The following is a 19,471-nucleotide window of genomic DNA, read 5'->3' as shown; positions in this document are numbered from 1 at the left end:
CGATGAATTGGTTCCATTACGCAAATTCTAGTTTCAATATTATTTGGAGTTGTTCACTTATGAGGGAATGCTTGGGGAATGGAGATTCAGGATATATCAAGTCGCGTATAAACTGAAGCTCAGAAGATTTTTGTAAATTTGTTAATAAATAACTTGCAGTTCTCATACGAGGAACCATTTCCAGTTCCTTTTGCAACTAACAAAAATGAATTACTAAGTGAAGTTCGTATTTAAAAAAAAGTTCGGCGCGCGCACTCCTAAATAAACGGCGTAAAAGTTTTAAAAAAGAACTCGCAGGGAAAGAAAATACTTTTTTTTTGGCGCATCAACAGCTGAGGTTATTAGCGCCCGGAGCTTTTTCCAGTGCACTGCCGGCCTCCGAACAGTGTTCTTTCGTTACAGAAATAATAATACTAATTTCTTGGAAAAGGAAGTGGTTATGAGCCACCATCAGTTTAAGAACCCATGTCTTCAGTACCTGATTTCATTCAGTTGACTTCTAATATCTTGGAAGCGATCTTTTTTAAAAAGGAACAATATATCTCTGACTGCGGTTCTGCAGTGCAACGTTTTTTCCTGGATTTAGGCGTTCTGATGAGTGTTAGTTCTTTTATTCCACTAGATCTGGGAGAGTCACATAAAGCGTTTGGAATGAAAGGCTTCGGACCAGAAAATAAAATGTGAAGGACAATGTTGATTTTATTTCGCAATTTTGGATTTGTAAAGGTATCAGTAAACAGCCTTGTTAACGCATTGTTACTTTATTACATGTTTGATCTGACAAATTTATAAGAAAAATATGTTTCTTCAAAAAAGTAATGCATAAGAAACTATAATTAGCCTTATTACATGAATGCATACAGTAATTTTTTTGATTTGAAAATAATCGACTCTAAAACCAAAATTGAAATATGTAAGTAATTTATTTACTATTCTTTTTTTTTTTTTTTTTATTTCAAGTGCACTGTTAATTTTTTTGGCATGAATTTTAAATTGTTCATTAATCGTGCAATTCTATCACAAACAGCACTGGAGCTGTCAACGGTTGACATTCACATGGTGAGGATTAGTATAACCTTAGTTTTGTTATGGTTGTGTGTTTTAGGGGAACCAATTATTTTTTTAAATTAAAATATTTTTAATTTATGGATTCCCAAGATATTTTCTTCAAATTGACAAAAGGAATACGCTTTAACGCTGCACGAAAAGTATGTTTTATTTTAATTTATTTTGGATATTCCAAATGAGTTTTACATCATAACTGTCTTATAATCATTATGGTTCTAAAGTTCATGAGATTATTTCAATAATGACTGAATAATCTTATTTGTAATTACAATACCTGAAAAATTATAAAAAATAATGGTATTGATGTACAAATAATTGTATATCCTTCAATATATTCTTGTTCCATAATGGTAATCGCGGACCTTCAAGGGTTAGAGTTAATTCTTTTCAATTGGGAAATCATGTATTGTATTGGTGTATAAACATGTATATATTGTGCATTGTTTTGAAAAGGACTAAAATTGGAAAAGGTCCAAATTCATCCCTATTGATTTCTACGATTTATTCTAATCATACATTCGTGTGTATTGACCAGAAAGCCTGTATCACCGCGACCTATGGATAAAGAACCTTCACATCGCCGAAGTTATAAAAGTACAAAGCATACTTCTATATCCTCTTCCTTTTTGACAAAACTTGCTCGTACTTATCGTGCTTATTTCCTCTGCCTGACGTGACACGAAAAGAGGCTATATCTACCGAATGGCCATCCAGCCTTGTTTGACTAATTCCTTAGGCGAATATTTAACTGAATTTTTTCTCTTGCCTCTGGCGTAGAGTTCCCTCCATTCACACGACTTATTACATATTCGTGCTTTGATGGCTGCACTTACGAAGACTTTGCAAACAAATGGAGGTTTCAAGACCCGTGAAAGCTCTATATCACCCCTATTGGTTTAGGCAATCTACCACTACTCTAATCTTACATTGAATTTTCTAGGAGGCGAACAATGTACTTTCGGAAGAAACGGAAAAGAACGACGGAAGCACTGGAAGAACGGTGATAAAAAAGAAAGTGGATAAAAATAAACTTGAAGCAATAAGAAGAGAGCAGGTATTTTATATTCAGAATCTTGAACTTTGAGTTGTGTTTATTTTTTATTTTGAAGAATAAATGTTATTATTGAATTAGTAAGAATTAAATTCATATATTTAACTGTCAAACAGTAAACATTGGAAAAAGTGTGTGACAAAAAACTGTAAATTTTGGAAAAAGTGTTCGTGAATTGCACTGTGCAGTTGTTATCATAACATCGTTCGCGTGCTCGTAGCTCTTCTATTCAATTTTTAAAATTTAAAACTACCACTACTCTGACCCCTGTCATACCTGTGGGCACCTACACAAACAATATTACACAGACACATAGTCGCTCGCTTAGAAAGTTGTTCTGGTTATCTGAATTTAGCAAATCCACAAGCAAAATCTAGTTCACCACCTACAATTCTTATAGCACTTGAAGGTAGAATCATCTTTTTTTTTTTAAAAAAAAAAAATAAAGTATACCCCTAATTATGTAATCAAAATTGTTTGATTTGAATATCGTACTTATATCAAGATATTCAAACAAATTATTCAGGAGTCATTTATGAATTAATCTAATGACACGCGTGTTACTAAACTTATGTTCCAATTCTGATAAAATTTATTGGCACCAGAATAAAGAGTTCCATTGTGTCATCTGCTTATATTTGGCTACGTTAATTTGGCTAGTTTTCTTTCTTTTCTGTTTATATTTTTATTTCTTTTCACACTCATTATCAACCTTCCGGCAGACGGTCCTACCAAGCCGTAAAATGTGTTGACTTTCTTTTTGTATATATTATTTTATTAATAAAACATTATTATTATTATTATTATTATTATATTTGGCTACGAGTATGTGATATGTGAGAGGTTGAATTTATTCTTCCTTTGTTCAAGAGAATCAGTTGATAGTTGTATATTTTCAGTGTTAATGTCTCCTCAATTGAATGTAAAAATAAAATTAAAAAAACAAAAGCTGAAGTTAGAACCTCTGTAGGCAAGGAAATTTGATATCTCTATTCAGAAAATTGAAAAAGTTCCATTTCTACACTAACGAGAAAACAAGGTGTGATAAAAGCCTTATGCATGCAGAATCTGGCTCCTTCTTCGAAACATGATCCCCCAACCATGTTTAGTAAACATCTGCGGATTTAACTTCATAATCCCAGCAAACTCACAATTTCGAGAAAATCATGATTACGTTTGTTTCCATCTTTAAACAACTAACGAAACTACCAGTAGTTTTGTGTGATTGTTTGTTTAAAAATTAGAAAACAGCTACGGATACTTCCACTATACTTCCGCTATATCCTTTACCATTCCGACATAATGAATCAAAACTAGAGGAGAACTCGATTTTTTGAGGAGATGCGCAAAAGGTTTGCTTTGTTGTTGCATACTATGTCTTATAATAAATAATACATATTAATAAATTGCAACAATGAATCTGAGTGAGTACAAGCAGTTTTTTCAGACGCCAACAAAGCTTTATTGGGATGGTTTTAGCACACTAGTTTTTCTCAATTTTTTTTTTTAATTTTTAAGTTAATTGCAACTTTTTTAGGTGGCTCATTTTCGTAATGTTAATGGCATATCAGCTGCAGGCAAGAATATTCCTGAACCTGTAAGAGAATTCGTTGAACTTAAAGAACAATATAATGTGGATGAAAAAATCATAAACAATTTGAAATCTTGTGGTTATAAAAAACCTACACCTGTTCAGATGCAAATTATTCCAGCTATGTTAAGTGTACGTCTAATTATAAATTATATTTTGTCCCCCTCAACTTACATGTGGAATAACTTTAGTTTTCTGTTTAAGGATCGAGGAGTTTTGGCGTGTGCTCCGACTGGTTCTGGCAAAACTGCTGCTTTTCTTGTACCAATATTAGCTAAATTACAGAAACCAAGTAGACAAGGATTTAGAGTGTTGATCCTTTGTCCCACTAGAGAATTATCGAAGCAAATTTTAAGGTATAATTAATTTCTCAATAAATTATGCTCATTTGAAAAATAAATTATGGTCTGAAAAAATGGCCTGAGTTTGACAAAATATATCAAAAAAGAAAAGAAAACCAGCAGTTCTGTTTCTATCAATTAACAAAATTTTAGATTTTTACTTGAAATTACAAAATAGAAGTGTGGGCTTTACCAAACGCTCTAATTATCACCGACTTCAAACACTTCAATCCAAAATTCTTCACAGAATCTCTAATGCTCCGTTTTACATTTCTAATCAGACCATCCACAAAGATTTCAATGTTCCTTTTGTATGCGACCTTATCAAATCTCGGTACAAAAAATTTCATAACTCTCCCTCTCCCTCCCACTACAATCCATTAATCCAAGAACTTTCTTCCCAATCCATTCCTGGTCTGAAGACTTAGACGCCGGTGGCCAAGAGATCTATTGATGGATTAAAATTGATTTATAATTTTTTCTTTGTAAATATATAAATATCCCTCTCTCTGCTCATTCAGTCACTATGCTCACTCAGCTCTATTACATTGCTAATTACTCTCATCTCGCTCATCTCAAGTTCTTCACTATTCCTTATCACATTCACAATCTGTCGCCTGCATATTTCTCATTCCTCACAGCTTGTAAATATCTCGGAGGGTTGTCGGTGGACAACTGCTCCTCTCTTGTACTCATCTCTTCCCTTCATCACATTTACTAGATGCTAATTTTGCAGTTGTAAATTTTTCAATAAGAAAATTTTAAAAAATAAAGAGATTTTTACATTCGAAAGGGCCCAAAGGGACAAATAATTTTAGTAATTTTTCATTTTAAAAATTTTGAATTTATTATTTATTTGTTTTAATTTATGTTATGTTAAAGGGAGTGTATAATGTTGGGAAAAGGGACTGGAATTGTTCCACATTGTATCCGGAAAGTTGCTTTGGATGATAAAAAGTTCGGCCCAAATTTTTCGAAAAAATTTGGTATTATTAATTCATTAAATTAAAATATAGCTTCCTATTTATTGCTGCACAAAAATCACTTTCTTTATCACTTATTTTCTTTTTTTCAGATATATTAATTACCACACCAAACAGATTGATATACCTCATGAAAAAAGAAAATTCAGTTGTGTCATTTAATAGGTAAGAGAAAGCAATTCATCGTTAGAATTTATACAAAATATACTTGATAATAAGGGAAGAAATTAGGTCATTGTTGTGCGCATTGTATTCCCACTCTGAGATCCTGGGTTTGAGTCCAGGTTGTTTTTCGATTTTGCTTACTCTTTCTAGGAGCCTAATTTATGTCATTAAAAACCTAATTTGACACAAGCCCTCTCAGGAATGCGTCCTAGAATATAAGCATTCAAAAATGTCATTTTCTTCATTTACATTTAAATTTTGGTAATTATTACTTATTAAATGAAGAAGCTTTATAAAAAGACCTAATCTGCAGATTTTTTTTCTTTTAAATTGTAAGATAAAGAATTTTAACTTATATTCTTTCAAATTAAACAAAAGAATCAAATCAGATTGCGTAATTTAAAAAAGAGGACCCTGAAAGGTAGTATTACTTAAATTTAATTTAAATAAATCTTGTTTTCGCAGTTATGTAATTGCTTCTGGCTTCAAGAATAATCTGCAATATCACTGCAGATGCCTGCATATTATATTTTCAGTGAAATAATTTCTATCCAAGTTACCCCAGCTTTGATTTCCGTCCAAATAGCAATAACCTTTCGTCCCTCTTAATAGCAAGTCATCATTGATTTCTTATGTACCTTTGTTTCTGCATACTTTCCATTATTGCTGTTATACGAGTAAAAGGTCTGCTTCATTTTCTTTTGATGGGAAGTTTATATATCAGTAGTTTTTAGGTCAGATATTTTACACCTTTCTCCACATGTCACAAATTCCTTTGTATTTTATTGTAGGACAGAATGGCTAATTATAGACGAATCAGATAAACTTTTTGAAACTGGAATACGAAGTTTTAGAGATCAGCTAGTGGAAATTGAACGTTGTTGTAATGAAAACATCAAAAAAGCCATGTTTAGTGCCACATATACTGCTCAAGTTGCTAAATGGTGCCATAAGAATATAAAAAATCTTTTATCTGTTACTGTTGGACATAGGTAAGATGAAATTATGCATTTGAAATCAGAGATTTTTTTTAATTATTATTAAAAAAAGTAAATTACAACCACCTTGAAGTTTTATTGATATATCCGTTATTATTGTGCTATTGCAGAAACACTACTGTCCAAGATGTTGAACAAGAATTAGTTTATGTGGGCAATGAAACTGGCAAACTTATTGCTTTCAGAGATCTAGTTAAACAGGTACTTATTTTATTATGTAGATTAAAATTATCGCCTATTTTTCTGGCGGTCCTTAACGTCCTATTACCAATTAAGTGTCGTGGACGAGTTATTTTATTATATATATTTAAGTTATTGTTTTTATATATTTAAACAAAAACTAGTCACTTGGATTTTGCAATGTTGCAGGAAAGTAAAAGCATTGCTTCGTACATAAATTTAACAATAAAGTTATATATTTTTTCAATAACGTCTTCACAATAAAATAAAAAATAGCGGGCTATCCTCCAATTCTCTCTTTCACACTCTCCCTTTCTCTCACACATTCTCCTTTTCTCATTATCAGTCAGAAGTAATAACCTTCAGTGATAATAATGTCAGTTTACTTTTTCTCCTTTTCTTATTTAGATTCTGTGGAGTCTAGCTATGGGTTGTGAGAGTAGTTCTGGGGCCTGATGCACGTTTTTGTGATCGCAGTCGTACTTCTGTCATTCGCCTCATGATTGTATTAGGATTCACGTCAACTCCAACTCCTTTTATCTCTCTGTTATTTAATTTTTTTTTTTTTTTTTTATCTTTACAGTGAAAAATGCAATAAAATTTTTAATGCTAACAATATACCATTCAAAAGATTATGTAATTATGTTGTTAAGTCTAAAAGGTTTTGTTTACTTAATGCCTAAATATCTCATCAAGTTTTACTCTCCAATTCATAATTAATGTAATCGAAGGCGGATTGGTTACTGAATATGGATTTAAAGTTAGTTTTTGAATAGCTTGATTATTTATATATTTTTTTAGGGGTTGCCTATTCCAGTTTTGGTGTTTGTACAATCCAAAGAAAGAGCCAAGCAGTTATTTAATGAATTAATATTTGACGGAATAAATGTAGATGTTATTCATGCTGATAGAACCCAGCTGCAGGTAAGTTAGATTTCTGTTGATAAAACTTCATAGTGAAACTGCAGACTAAGAACACTTTAAAATATCCATCGGAAGTTTTCGCTTGTCATACAACTATTGACATCATTCTAATCCTATACAAGATCTTCTTAGTCGTTTCTTTTTCACATATCTAGATTTAATTTTCTTTCATTTATTGATACTATTTAGATTACTTATTCTGTTTTATAATTTTAATTTGTATACTTTTATGTTATTTATTTTTAGAGAGACAATGTTGTAAAAGCTTTCAGGGAAGGAAACATTTGGGTTTTAATATGTACTGAATTAATGGGAAGAGGTATTGATTTCAAAGGAGTAAAATTAGTTTTAAATTTCGACTTTCCTCCATCTGCAATATCGTATATTCATCGAATAGGTAAAAATTGAATTTTACGCATGATTTTTATTTTTAAAGTTGACGCATGACTATGTATTGTGTAAACTGAATACTTCAAAAATTTGTATACACTATTGCTTCTAAAATTCGTTAAGAGCGGTTTTGGTGAAGTTGTTCGCATTTTTTTCTCTTTTATCAGAAAAATTTATTTTTGTATTGTTAGAAATTGCCACATTAAGGTTTCTCAAAAATTCTCCTCAGTACAATTTACATTTTCTTACAACTTGAGATACTGTTACTAATTTAAAGATGAATATCACTTAATTATTTTTTCTGGAAATCGTACGGCACATTGGAAATCTGTTAGGCTTTCCTTTGTTTGCCTAATTAATTCAAAAAAGAAAGAAAGAAGTTAAACAGCATCGGTGAAGTAGCTTCCTTTATAATCGTAGCCAGACACCTTGATCTGTAATATTAACCGTCTAAATTTAAAAGTTGTTTCTGTTATGTTTAATTCTAAGAAATATGATTTAGAACTGTAGTAGTTGTAGCAAGAGAAAAATTTGTGAAGTTTCAAATTAGATTTTTGGACCACTATTTTAAGCTGGTTTCTAGCTTAGAGAGAGAAGTCATATTTATTACATTGATGTATAATATTATTTTAAAATATTTCCTTCTTGAAATCAGCAAATAATTCATATAGTTAATAACTATGTCTTCATATTCATATTATTGCAGAGCTGTACACTTGATCTATTATATTATAGGACTGTTGATCTATAATAGCATTTTTAATTTAGGTAGGACCGGGAGAGCTGGAAGATCTGGTAAAGCTATCACTTATTTTACTGATGACGATAAACCAACATTAATAAAGTAAGTGCTGTATTTTTAGTGTGAAATAAGTCATAAAAGTTTTGCGAATTCCTGTGTGTAGTAAGAATTTGTAACTTGCCTGTAAGTGTTCCAGAGCATATGAGCGTATGACAGTATCTGCGGCTTTGTTTTGAAACTTAGGCGGAGGCCTGGATATTATCTTACTTTCATAAACTTTTCCCTGAAATTTTAGAGGTCTTCATAATTTTATGAAATACTGACAAGAAGCTATTGCCCATAAGCTTTTTTTTTTAAAAAAAAAAATAAATAAATAAATAATAATAATAACATGCCCAAATATCACCAAAATTTACTCATTTTGTATTTTATGAAAAAACGAAGATTTGTATTACGCATCGTTATATCTGTTACTCAAGTTATGCTTGAATTTAGCTTAGGTGTAATTTTTAGTTAGTTTTTTCAATTAGTAATGGTAAAAAAACTAATGTTTTATTTGTAGAATTGATAATGATTATAAACATTTGATGTGTACATTTTTATAAACATGTTTAATTAATTTGGTTTTTGTTTTAAAATTTCTGTGTTTTTTAAAGGATTTCAAAGGTAATTAAAGATTCAGGTGGAACAGTACCCGAATATTTACTCTCATTGAAAAGTAAAAAGTCTCGTAAGAATGCACAACTGTCTTTACCGAGTAGAGAACCCATCACATCTGCAGTTGCTCGTCCTCCGAAAAAGAAATTCAAGAAGAAAGCACCCGAGGAAAGTAAAAGTTAATAACTTGAAATATACATTGTGTTGTAAATATTTTATAAATTATCAATAAAATTGTAATTGTATAAGAAGTTAATTTTTGTTAAATTGGAATGTTCAATGTTTCTCGAAATTGAAAAAATATGGTCTCTTTAGAATGCAAATTCGTTTTTAATGATTTTGAAGTTTGACTACGTTATAGAAATTGGGAGAAATTTCTCATGTAGAAATTTTCTTTTCTTCATAGGTTTATATATTAAGTCGGAATGAATAAATTTGTAATGCTCTACGCTGCATATTAATGAGAGATTCATTATCTATACTAGAGAATAAGCAGAACCATGAATTTATGTTTTTAATTACGTGTACTCCGAAAATCTACATTATTGCTGGCGTCGTTTATTTCTTGTGTTGGTGACTGCCTTACAAGAGTTCTCTCTATTTCGATCGATAGATATCAAGTAACCTCCTACCAATATAATTATACTGCTAAAAAGAGTTTTCTTTCTCATTTGTACTTTTTCTATTAAAAAAAAAAAATGAGACGATTGTTTGCACACATTCTCCTTTTTTAATTTGTATTTTGTCAATCTTATATCTTTTTTTATTTAGCTGCTACAAGAGTTCTATACTATATTGTTGTTCTAATGATAATTTGTATGTATCTAATTGTAAAAAAATATAAAATTAAAGTAAATAAATGTAATTGTATATAAAACCAAATTTTTCTTTACTTTCTGAACTTTTCTATGTGATTCACAGAATATTTTCAAAATTTAAAATAAATTCCCTTGTTTAGAGGCATAAAATACTTTGGTATAAGTACAAAACTTCGATTAGGCGATATTAAAAGGACAGTTTCCCATGAAAAAGTAATATTTTTATAATAAAATACATAAAATAAATATATTTTTCAGTACGTGTTTTACTTTGCAAGTTATTTACTGCTTTTTATAATTAATTAATTTTAATTTTATTTAGTATAATTTATTATTTCATAAGCATAGCTAATAAATTGAATATTCATTTTACTTTTGGCCTTCGTACGCGTTGAATAACATTTATTTAAGGAAGTGTTAAAAGAAAGCTGTAAAAGTAACATTGTGGAGCAGCAGGTGCTGCTCCCTGGCAGTCATGGAATAAACTAAAATTCGTCTAGACTTTATTATATTTTTTAATTTATTTTAAGTACTAGACATTTTTTTAATTAGTAAAAATGATAATTAGGTGGTATTATGTTATTTTTAATTATTGATATTAGAATTAAGCTTAAATAGGTTGTATTTGCTAAAAAAAAGGCAATAAATGGATGTTGCTTCGCTAGCGGACATCTTGACATGGCTTTTATATGAGAAAGTTAAGTGCCAGGGCGTGGAGGGTGGGGCGAATATTTGCACCTTGAAAAATTCAGTACCATCTCAGTGGTCGAAGGAGGGAAGGCTGCTCGTCGTCCGTGTTTCACCAAATATGTCTGCCATCTCTCTAAAAGAGTCATGGGAAATGTATTAAACACTGTTGACGGATAAGTGCAGTTTGAGCCAGGTTGTTGATCAATGGCAGGATTGGTAACTTACAAGGTGCAAATATTTACCAATCCTGCCATTGATCAACAACCTGGCTCAAACTGCACTTACCGTCAACAGTGTTTAATACATTTCCCATGACTCTTTTAGAGAGATGGCAGACATATTTGGTGAAACACGGACGACGAGCAGCCTTCCCTCCTTCGACCACTGAGATGGTACTGAATTTTTTTATGTCTGACGTATATCCAGCAGAGATGATGGCTTCAAAGTGTTATAAAAGTACATTCTCATGCTATCTAGCGGCGATAGCCTAAACTAATGTTTTATGTAGTTCGAGCCATTGCCGCTAGAATGCATGGACATGCTAATCCTCGTTATTTTTCATAAAAAAATTCAGCTATTTTTTTCCATTTTCAATTATTTATTCAAGATGGAAGTCAGACATATTGAAGATTGAAGTCAGACATATTTGGTGAGATGAGCGACAGAGCGACCTTCACTCCTTCGTCACTGAGATAATACTAAATGGAATTCCATTTTTTTGCTGACGTAATGCTATCATTAGATTAGTAGAAGCCATTAGGCTTCAAACAACTTGAAAAGTACATTCTCATGCTTTCTAGCGGCAATAGCCTAAACTAATTTTTTAGCGTAGTTCAACCAATGGCCGTTAGAATGCATTGGCATACTATTTTTTGTAATTTTTCATACAAAAACTATGTATTTAATTTTTTCAATTTTTTTTATTATTTACAAATATATGACCAAATGTTTTATGGTTATGTTTATAGAAGTGGTATTAGATTAGTGTTATAAATTATTTATTCTATTTTAATGCAGTGCAATTATAACTGATTCATAATGAAATAATTTTGATACATGTTTCTAAACTTTCTTTTATTTTAGAGTAATTTGATGACACACTTTTGCAGCAGTGCTCCAGTATCGGCTTTTTCAATCTGAAATATTATTCAATGAAATAATTTTTTTGGCGTTTCTTTTTGCTATAATCAGCGCGTTTGCGCTATAAGTTACATTGATAACAGAATAATAAATGAAGCAAACGAGTGGAGAAGTCACCCAGTGGTAACACTTCAAAACATTAGGCTGTTAGTCGCTCTCTTCACTAGAGAGGAGATCACAAGGCCACTGTCTCTGAAGGCTTCTTGTCGGGTTGTCACGAAGAGTTCTTGAAGAAAGATGTTTATCTGGAGGATTTATGTAAGATTGCAGGTAGAAGTGAAGCTTGCTGTATCTTGTTTTACCAACTTGCTTGTGACAAAACGAATTATAAGGTACTATACACAGTGTGTATAGTTCGGTTGGAGAACTAAAATGGAGCGTTTATAATGGAGGTCCATCCTCCATCCCCAAAACATGGCAAAACCATCCCAACTGTCGCGCCTCAAAAATTTGCCGCGCTAGCTGTACTTTCAAATCTTCATTTTCTGTTACATAAATGAACTTAATAGAAAATTAAAGTTCCTTAATGAATAATGTACATATTATAGGAATAAAGTATTGTAAAATATTACTGAGAATAAATTGTCGTATCTTAATTCACACTTACGTTTAAATTGCAGCAATCATAGCATTTATCAAGCAGTTTGAGTTTATTTCAACCTCAAAAAACCGTTTTGCAATCAATTCACTAGAAAAAGGTATTGTTTATATCAAAAAGATTTATTATTACTGAAAAAATGTATTATTACTGCTATAGTAATTAATGTAAAATGATTTTCTATCAAAATAAATAAAGAATACTGAACTGAAACTAGTGTTGCCGTCTACAGTTGAATATATTTTTTGTAATCCCAAGAAATTTTATTATAAAAATGAAAATTAATTAAATTTCTAACCATACACGTGATTTCATTGACAATGTTGTTGATTGGTCTGAAAAAAAACAATACTTTTGTAATTTTTTAAGATTAGCTTTTTTAAATCAGTCTAAACTTTTTTTCAATAAATTAAAAAAATGATAAGCCCAATTGAAAAAGTTTTATTTAATTGAAAATTAGTATACTATTTACTTGTTATTTATTTCTTGTGTTTGTGGTCGTGTTTGCACATTACCCAATATTTTTAATGAGGGCTGGAAAAAATCAAACTGTTGTTATATTCAGCTACTGTTGACTTCTAATGCCTCAATTTACAATATTTTGGTGTAAAAAACCGGCTCTATCTTTTTCAATATTCAATTGAGTTGAGGAATGGCGCAGGCTCTTTCACTTCTCACTTCTCCATGACTGCCTCAAGGTAAGAGTGACTCTCTTCCACAGCTTTCTTCTTCGCAGCTTCCATAAGATAATGATAACTTGAGCGCTGTATACTGGCTTTTCCTTCCTAGAACAATACAATGGTATTTGAATCTCACTTCGTTAAGTGCTGTGCGCTTAGAATGGTGTATTTAGTCGTGTAGTGGTAATTGTGGGAATAAATAAGAACTAATGTAGACGATATGGAGTCTCTCTGCATCCTATACTTTTATTTTATCACCACTAATGAATTTTTAAATGCTTCGTAGCGCATTATAGCTAAAATACTTTTGCGCTAAAGGGAAATCGTACATCTGCTGCCAATCCCTTTAGGAACTTGTCTCTATTTCTGTTATATCATCTTCATCTAAAGAGGAGATGCCCCAATAATGCCTCAATATTTACCGTAGAAACTGTAGCGATCTGGAAGGCGGTAATTCTGCACATTAATTCTCGTTAATGATTCTAAAACTGCACACCAAAAAATAAACTGTGTGATGTGTTAGATCCCATAAATAAAAAAAAGTTAGCAACTCTTTTGGTAAACACAACTGATAGGTTAGAGATGTCATTCATCTTCCTTGGTACCGCAATCACATTCAGAACTATCTAATAACTTGATTTTATGCAGGTGTGGATTCGTGACATAATGGTTGAACCTCCGTCGCATTATTGTTGATTAAAAATGCCTTTCTCCTACTAGTGCTTCAACAAACCATGGCTTGTTGTGGATCCTAGGCTTTAATCAGTAATATTTACCATTATTTTCTTTTTCCAGATCGCACAGCTTTCGCCGTCGTTAATCGTTAATCTGAGCACCGGAGTATGCTCCCCTGACAAAATGTACGTCAAATTTCTCATTATCTATTATCCCAGCATGCCCTTTCAGCCACTCCAGATGCAACCTGTCCATTCTCTTTTGTGCTTACCAAAAGAGTTGCTATTTCTGTAATTATGGGATCTATCACACGTTTAATTTTTTGGTGTGCAGTTTTAGAATCATCAAGAAGAATTACCGCCTTCCAAATCGCTTCAGTTCTTACGGTAATTGTCTTAACAGACTTTTTAAGAAAGTAATAACATACCTACAACATCCCGCCAGCAACTGAGGTGGCCTATTTCAGCGAATATGTAGGTGGTAGGTTTCAAATTTCAAGTAGTGTATTTGGAAACCTTATATTTAACTGACGAGCGATTTCATTTTTCGCCTTTCTCCATCAAATGAATTGGAATTGTGAATTGGATTCATCTAAAAAAAGAAATCACCGTTTTAATGATTTTTAACGAAATCTCTGAGTTAAAGTTATAGTGAAAATAGAGTGAGAGAGAAAAAAGGAAACTGTTCTATATTTTCCGAAAGTTTTGCAATCTTGTTTTTAGCACTTTGGTTTACGAGTTACATTGAAATTGATATTAGTTGATACTTACTTGATAAAACATACTTTCTCTGAGATACATATTTGAAATTTCTCTTTTATATACAACAAGAACTGTCACTTTTAATCATAATGTAATTATTCTTTAGCAAAGGTACAGAATAAAGTATTTCCAGTTCGATTTTCTGCAGTACTATTACCCAGTTAGCTAAAGTGAGCTGAGTTCCCTTGAAAATATGAAACATTAACCATATCCTTTCTGTTATACCCTTATTTTCTCTAAAAGTTGGGATCATTAATTATTAATATAGTGCATTACCTTTTTTACTATGCACATTTATATTTTCAGAATTAAAAGTAAAAACAAAGAAACTAAAGAATTACCTTGTGTCTGAAAGTTAGTAAATTGCACTTTTACTAAACTCTGATCTTTATCATACACTCTTAAATTATTTCTAAAACTTATTATATCTTAGTAGTTTTTAGGAAAATTATGGCCTGTAACAGAAACATGTTAACAAAACAAAACAAAAAAGCAGTACTTTTTCTAACCTTTAGTCTAGAAATTGATTAAAATTCACTTTTTTCTTACTAATAGTATTTTTAAGAAAACCTACAGCTAAAGAGCTATGAATTTGTTTAAAATATGAGTTAAATGAATACAAAAAATTGTCAAAACAAATACCTTATACTTAAATATTTTAAAAAAATTGATAAATATGAAAAAAAGTAATAATATCATATTTTAGCTCCTACGCTGGTTTGTATCCTAATACAAAACTTGAAATTTTAACATTATTTGGTTGTTAAAAGTATTTTTCCAATTATCAGAGCGCTCTGGTGGCGATTTATGTAAACCTTTAACAATAACCTTCTCTTTTGATAATGTTGAGTTGGTTATTTAACTCAACAGGATTAAATTTGAGCCACGATTTTATTATTTTTATTTTTTCTTTAGGAAGATAGGAAACAGACTTTATTTTAATCCTATACGCCAGAAGGATATTTTGGTCGTTAAAAGCTGCGACACTGAAGAATTCTGTAAAACATAAAAGAATGGTATTTAAATATTAGATAATTACAGTAAATAGTTGATAATAATTATTTAAAGATTAATATTATTATTTTTCTTTTCGTGAGATAGTTGAGGAAACATCGGAGACAAATCCATTTGCTCTAAAAGATCCGTGGATTTTAACACAATCGTCCCCTCTGTGTTGATTTTTTAACTTCAGTGTCAGTTCATCTAGGCATATTTATTCTAACTGGGCACAGCCTTCTCTGAGTGGATTTTTTTTTTCAGAGGCTCTGAGTAAGGAGCATCTATTGGCTTTTTATATGTTTGTGATAAGATACCTTTAGGACTTCAAGACCAGAGGAGGAGAACGCAAACAGGTACTGGTGAAAAAATTCTATGATATTACAAAGATATGAGAACTCTCCTAGCGGTCCTAGAAAAAGTGGAATGTGACCTAGATGTGAGGTTTCTGTTGAACTCCTTAGAAGAAATTGTCCAGGTACTCATTTCTACTCACTTCACTATTATGAATGGAAATCAGATGACGCTGTTACAATTTGTTAATAATTATGGCTTAGGTCTTAAAATATGAGAGTTTTTCGGCCTATGCTGGAAAAGTCCTTAAACAATTTCATTTTTTTTATATTTACGTTAAGCATCATTCATCTTTTGATTGTGTTTCTATTGTAGTTAACTTAAGATGTAAACAGAATGTCATCCAGAAGCTTCCAATAAAGGGCACCAACTGAACTAGATGAAAATACTATTTACAAAAAATGACTGCTTATTTCAAGAGAATCCTTAAGTTTTAAAATTATCATTTTAGGGGTCACAAATAAGAGAGTGCCCTATTTAGTGGTTTAAATAATAACCCCTTTTCATATTAATTGCTCTATTTTTCAAGAACAAGAAACAACGTGCTGAACTGAGCAAGCGCCCAATTATCAACTTAATCAGTGTGTAAACCATTCCTAAGGCGAAGTATTGAAACTTCCATTATGGCATCATAGTTGCACACATATACCTTCAGGTATACATCAATTTACTCTACGTAATTGGGTAATTGTCTCTGGGGCAGCTACCAGCAGAGTTAGCCTTACATTATTTGTCTGCCATTTATTCTTCTATTTATCTGTGGTTTACTAACCCTGATCACTTGTGACTCAATTTATATCTTCTGTAACATTAACTCTTTTATTTGCCCTATTCTTAGGGATGGACCTCCGTTAATCAGGCTGGAAATCTGTTGTGCTTCGGTGCAGCGGGATTTCTGTCTTCAGCAACCAGGCTTGTGGAACTCATGCGAGCTTCTTTAGCCAGTTCATTAACATTACTGCTAGGATCTTCCCTGTTACTTTTTTACATTAAATGTTGAATAAACCATTGTTCGGGAACTTCAGGAGATTCAATACCGACACCGAAATGGGCTAAAAAATAGAACACTGAAGAGAAGATTGTGTTAAAATCCAGGGATCTTTTAGGAGAAAATGGATTTGTCTCTGATAAAAACTCATCTATCTAAAGAGAAAAAAATTAATAATACTGTTATTTAATTAATAATAATTATCATTTACTATTTATAATAATATTTAAATACCATTCTTCAAAGTTTTATGATGCTCCAGTGCAGACTTGGTTAGAAAAATACAGGGGTATTGAAATTGACCTGCTCTGTTTCTGTAGCATTTAATCAAGAATTTAATAAATGTTTTATTGGTTTTTAGACTTTTGTCTCAAATCTCAGCCAACCTCACTTCATCTAGCACAAGTTGCTTATTTGTAACTCGGACAGCTGACATTTCTTCTAGAGGGTTTTTAAACTCCCTGCTGTTTTGGGAACATGAAGAGTTTCCTTTTTTCTTTCTGAACATACTAGCCAATCTAAAATGTATTATATATACTTCGCTTCCAAATACGATGTTATATAGAGAAAATGAGGAATTTCCAAAAAAACTATTGATTATTTTCCGTTTCTTCCCACTTTTCTGAACTACTACATCCAAAACTAGTTATCATGTGATATGTACACCGGGATTAGAAATACATTGTTAGAAACGAGAATTAAGGAACTTTCAATTAAGCAAATGAACATTTTCAATTTTTCCTGGATTATAAATACACTGTTAAGAAGAGATAATAAAATATTTCCAGTAAAACTATTTAAGATTTTTTTTTTCTGCATCTCTATATCAAAAAGTAGCCGACCTCTTGGGTATAATGTAAGCCTAGCTTAAACTAGAATGTTAGAGGCAGAAAAAAAAATACCTTCCAATAAAACGAATGAAGATTTTTACTTTTTTCCGGTTTTTCTAAAACACTGCATCGAAAACTAGGGAACAAAATTTGTAAAATGTACGCTAGGCCTAGAAATACAATGTTAGAAACAAAATATAGGGAATTTTACACATCAAAACCTTGTCGGCCAAGTGTGTATAACTGTAATAACAGGCTTAGCAATAAAACGTGAGCAGTAGAAAAAAGAAACTGCCAAGTAAACTAATGTTAATTTTCCATTTTTCAGAAGCTGTTTATCCAAAACTAGCTGACTTAATGTGTATATTGTAGGCCTGGCTTATATATAAACTGAGAAAAACATAAAATGTGGAATTTCTAATGTGTATGTTATAACGTACTCCTGGCTATGAAATACAATGTTAAAATTGAAAAATAAAGAATGTCCAGTACAACTAATGAATTTTTTTTTATCTGACCCTCTACATCAAAAAGTGGTAGATCTAATGATTATGATAGCATTAACTAGATTGTTAGAAAAAAGAAGTAAGAAATTTAAACTACAAATGATTTTTTCCTTCATTTTCTGAAACTCCAAATCAATAATAGTTGTCCTAATGAGTTTAGTTTCCAGTAGGCGTACAAACTCAAATATAGAAACACAAAATAAGGAATCACCAGTTGAACCATTAAACTATCTCTGATTCTTCCTTTTTTTCGAAAAGTCTGAAACCAAACTAGCCAACCTAGAAGGAATATAATGTATTCCTGGCTAGAAAATAGCATTTAAAGAACAGAAAATAAGGAGATTTCAGTAAAATTAACTATGATTTCTTATTTTATATTTTTCACTGAACGCAAACCTCCATAACTAGCCTGTACTAACTGTAGAAATTACAGTAATACAATCTGTTCTTAGTTTCCCTATTTTCTAAACCTCTACACCAAAATCTAAACTACCTAATATGTACAATGTAATGTACACATGGCTAAGAAATAGAATTTTAGAAACAGAAAATAGGGAAATTTTTGTAAGACTAACTATGCTTTCCTATTTTTCCCGTTTTTCTAAAACTCTACATCCAAAACTAGCCGATCTAATGAGTATAATGTATTGGCAAAGAAATAAAATGTTAGAAATTACAGTAAAACTACCTACGATTTCCAAATTTCTCTTTTTTCTGAAACTCTGCATCCAACAGTAGACTACATAATGTGTACAATGTACGCATAGCTAACTAATAGAATATTAGTAATAGAAAATAAAGAAATTCTAGAAAACCTATGATTTCCTATTTTTCCTTTTTTACTGAACCTTTGCACCCAAACTAGACGAACTAATGTGTACAATCTATGCATGACTAAGAAATAGAATGTTAGAAACACAAAAAAGGAAATTTCAGTAAAACTATGATTTTCTATTTTCCTCTTTTTTCTAAAACTATACCCGACCTAATATGTATGTTTATCTGGCTAAGAAATAGTATTTTAGAAACAGAAAATCAGGAAATTCCAGCAAAACTAACTTCTTATTTGAATTTAATACGAAAAATGTTCGTTAGTTTTACTAGATTTTCAATATTTTCTATTTGTAAAGTCGTATTTTTAAGCCAGGCGTACTTTGTGCGCCCTAGATTGGCATGTTCTGGGTAAAGAGATTAAAAAAAAGAAGAAAATTGAACAATCTTCATTATTTGAACTGGAATTTACTTCTTTTCGGTTCGTAACGTCGTATTTCTATGTCTATTCTCTATTATACACATTAGGTAGGCAAGTTTTCAATGTAGAAGTTCAGAAATCTTCCTTTAGTTT

The 19,471-nt window shown here is 31.2% G+C and overlaps 1 protein-coding gene and 2 long non-coding RNA genes across 7 annotated transcripts; 2 read left to right on the top strand and 1 right to left on the bottom strand.

The window, feature by feature from the left end:
• The first annotated feature begins 31 nt into the window (after positions 1-31).
• ais (DExD-box helicase 52) lies at positions 32-9,867 on the top strand. Of its 2 annotated transcripts, none has more exons than XM_074141724.1 (12): positions 32-1,208; positions 2,009-2,122; positions 3,657-3,842; positions 3,915-4,066; positions 4,934-5,037; positions 5,127-5,199; positions 5,991-6,191; positions 6,308-6,398; positions 7,179-7,301; positions 7,548-7,698; positions 8,460-8,535; positions 9,090-9,867. In XM_074141724.1, the coding sequence occupies exons 1-12, from the start codon at positions 1,146-1,148 to the stop codon at positions 9,271-9,273; spliced, it is 1,518 nt and encodes a 505-aa protein (XP_073997825.1). In that variant the 5' UTR covers positions 32-1,145; the 3' UTR covers positions 9,274-9,867. The 2 variants fall into 2 exon arrangements, with proteins under 2 accessions (XP_073997825.1, XP_073997824.1); XM_074141723.1 differs by having other exon boundaries at positions 967-1,059.
• A 1,913-nt stretch (positions 9,868-11,780) lies between these two features.
• LOC141460750 (uncharacterized) lies at positions 11,781-15,188 on the bottom strand. Of its 3 annotated transcripts, XR_012462340.1 has the most exons (8): positions 15,095-15,188; positions 14,794-14,907; positions 14,462-14,688; positions 14,119-14,282; positions 12,809-13,121; positions 12,545-12,671; positions 12,346-12,426; positions 11,781-12,223 (listed from the first exon to the last, which is right to left on the bottom strand). It is a non-coding gene; the product is annotated as an uncharacterized lncRNA (long non-coding RNA). The 3 variants fall into 3 exon arrangements; XR_012462341.1 differs by lacking the exon at positions 15,095-15,188 and having other exon boundaries at positions 14,462-14,636; positions 14,794-15,041; XR_012462339.1 differs by lacking the exon at positions 15,095-15,188 and having other exon boundaries at positions 14,794-15,040.
• A 93-nt stretch (positions 15,189-15,281) lies between these two features.
• Positions 15,282-18,114, top strand: LOC141460305 (uncharacterized). Of its 2 annotated transcripts, none has more exons than XR_012461855.1 (2): positions 15,282-15,468; positions 15,713-18,114. It is a non-coding gene; the product is annotated as an uncharacterized lncRNA (long non-coding RNA). The 2 variants fall into 2 exon arrangements; XR_012461854.1 differs by having other exon boundaries at positions 15,554-18,114.
• Positions 18,115-19,471: the final 1,357 nt, after the last annotated feature.

Source organism: Rhodnius prolixus, unplaced genomic scaffold (genome assembly GCF_049639745.1).
Source record: "Rhodnius prolixus isolate KJV_2025 unplaced genomic scaffold, Rpr scaffold_6, whole genome shotgun sequence".
NCBI lineage: Eukaryota > Metazoa > Arthropoda > Insecta > Hemiptera > Reduviidae > Rhodnius > Rhodnius prolixus.
This window is presented reverse-complemented; position numbering and strand designations above follow the sequence as displayed.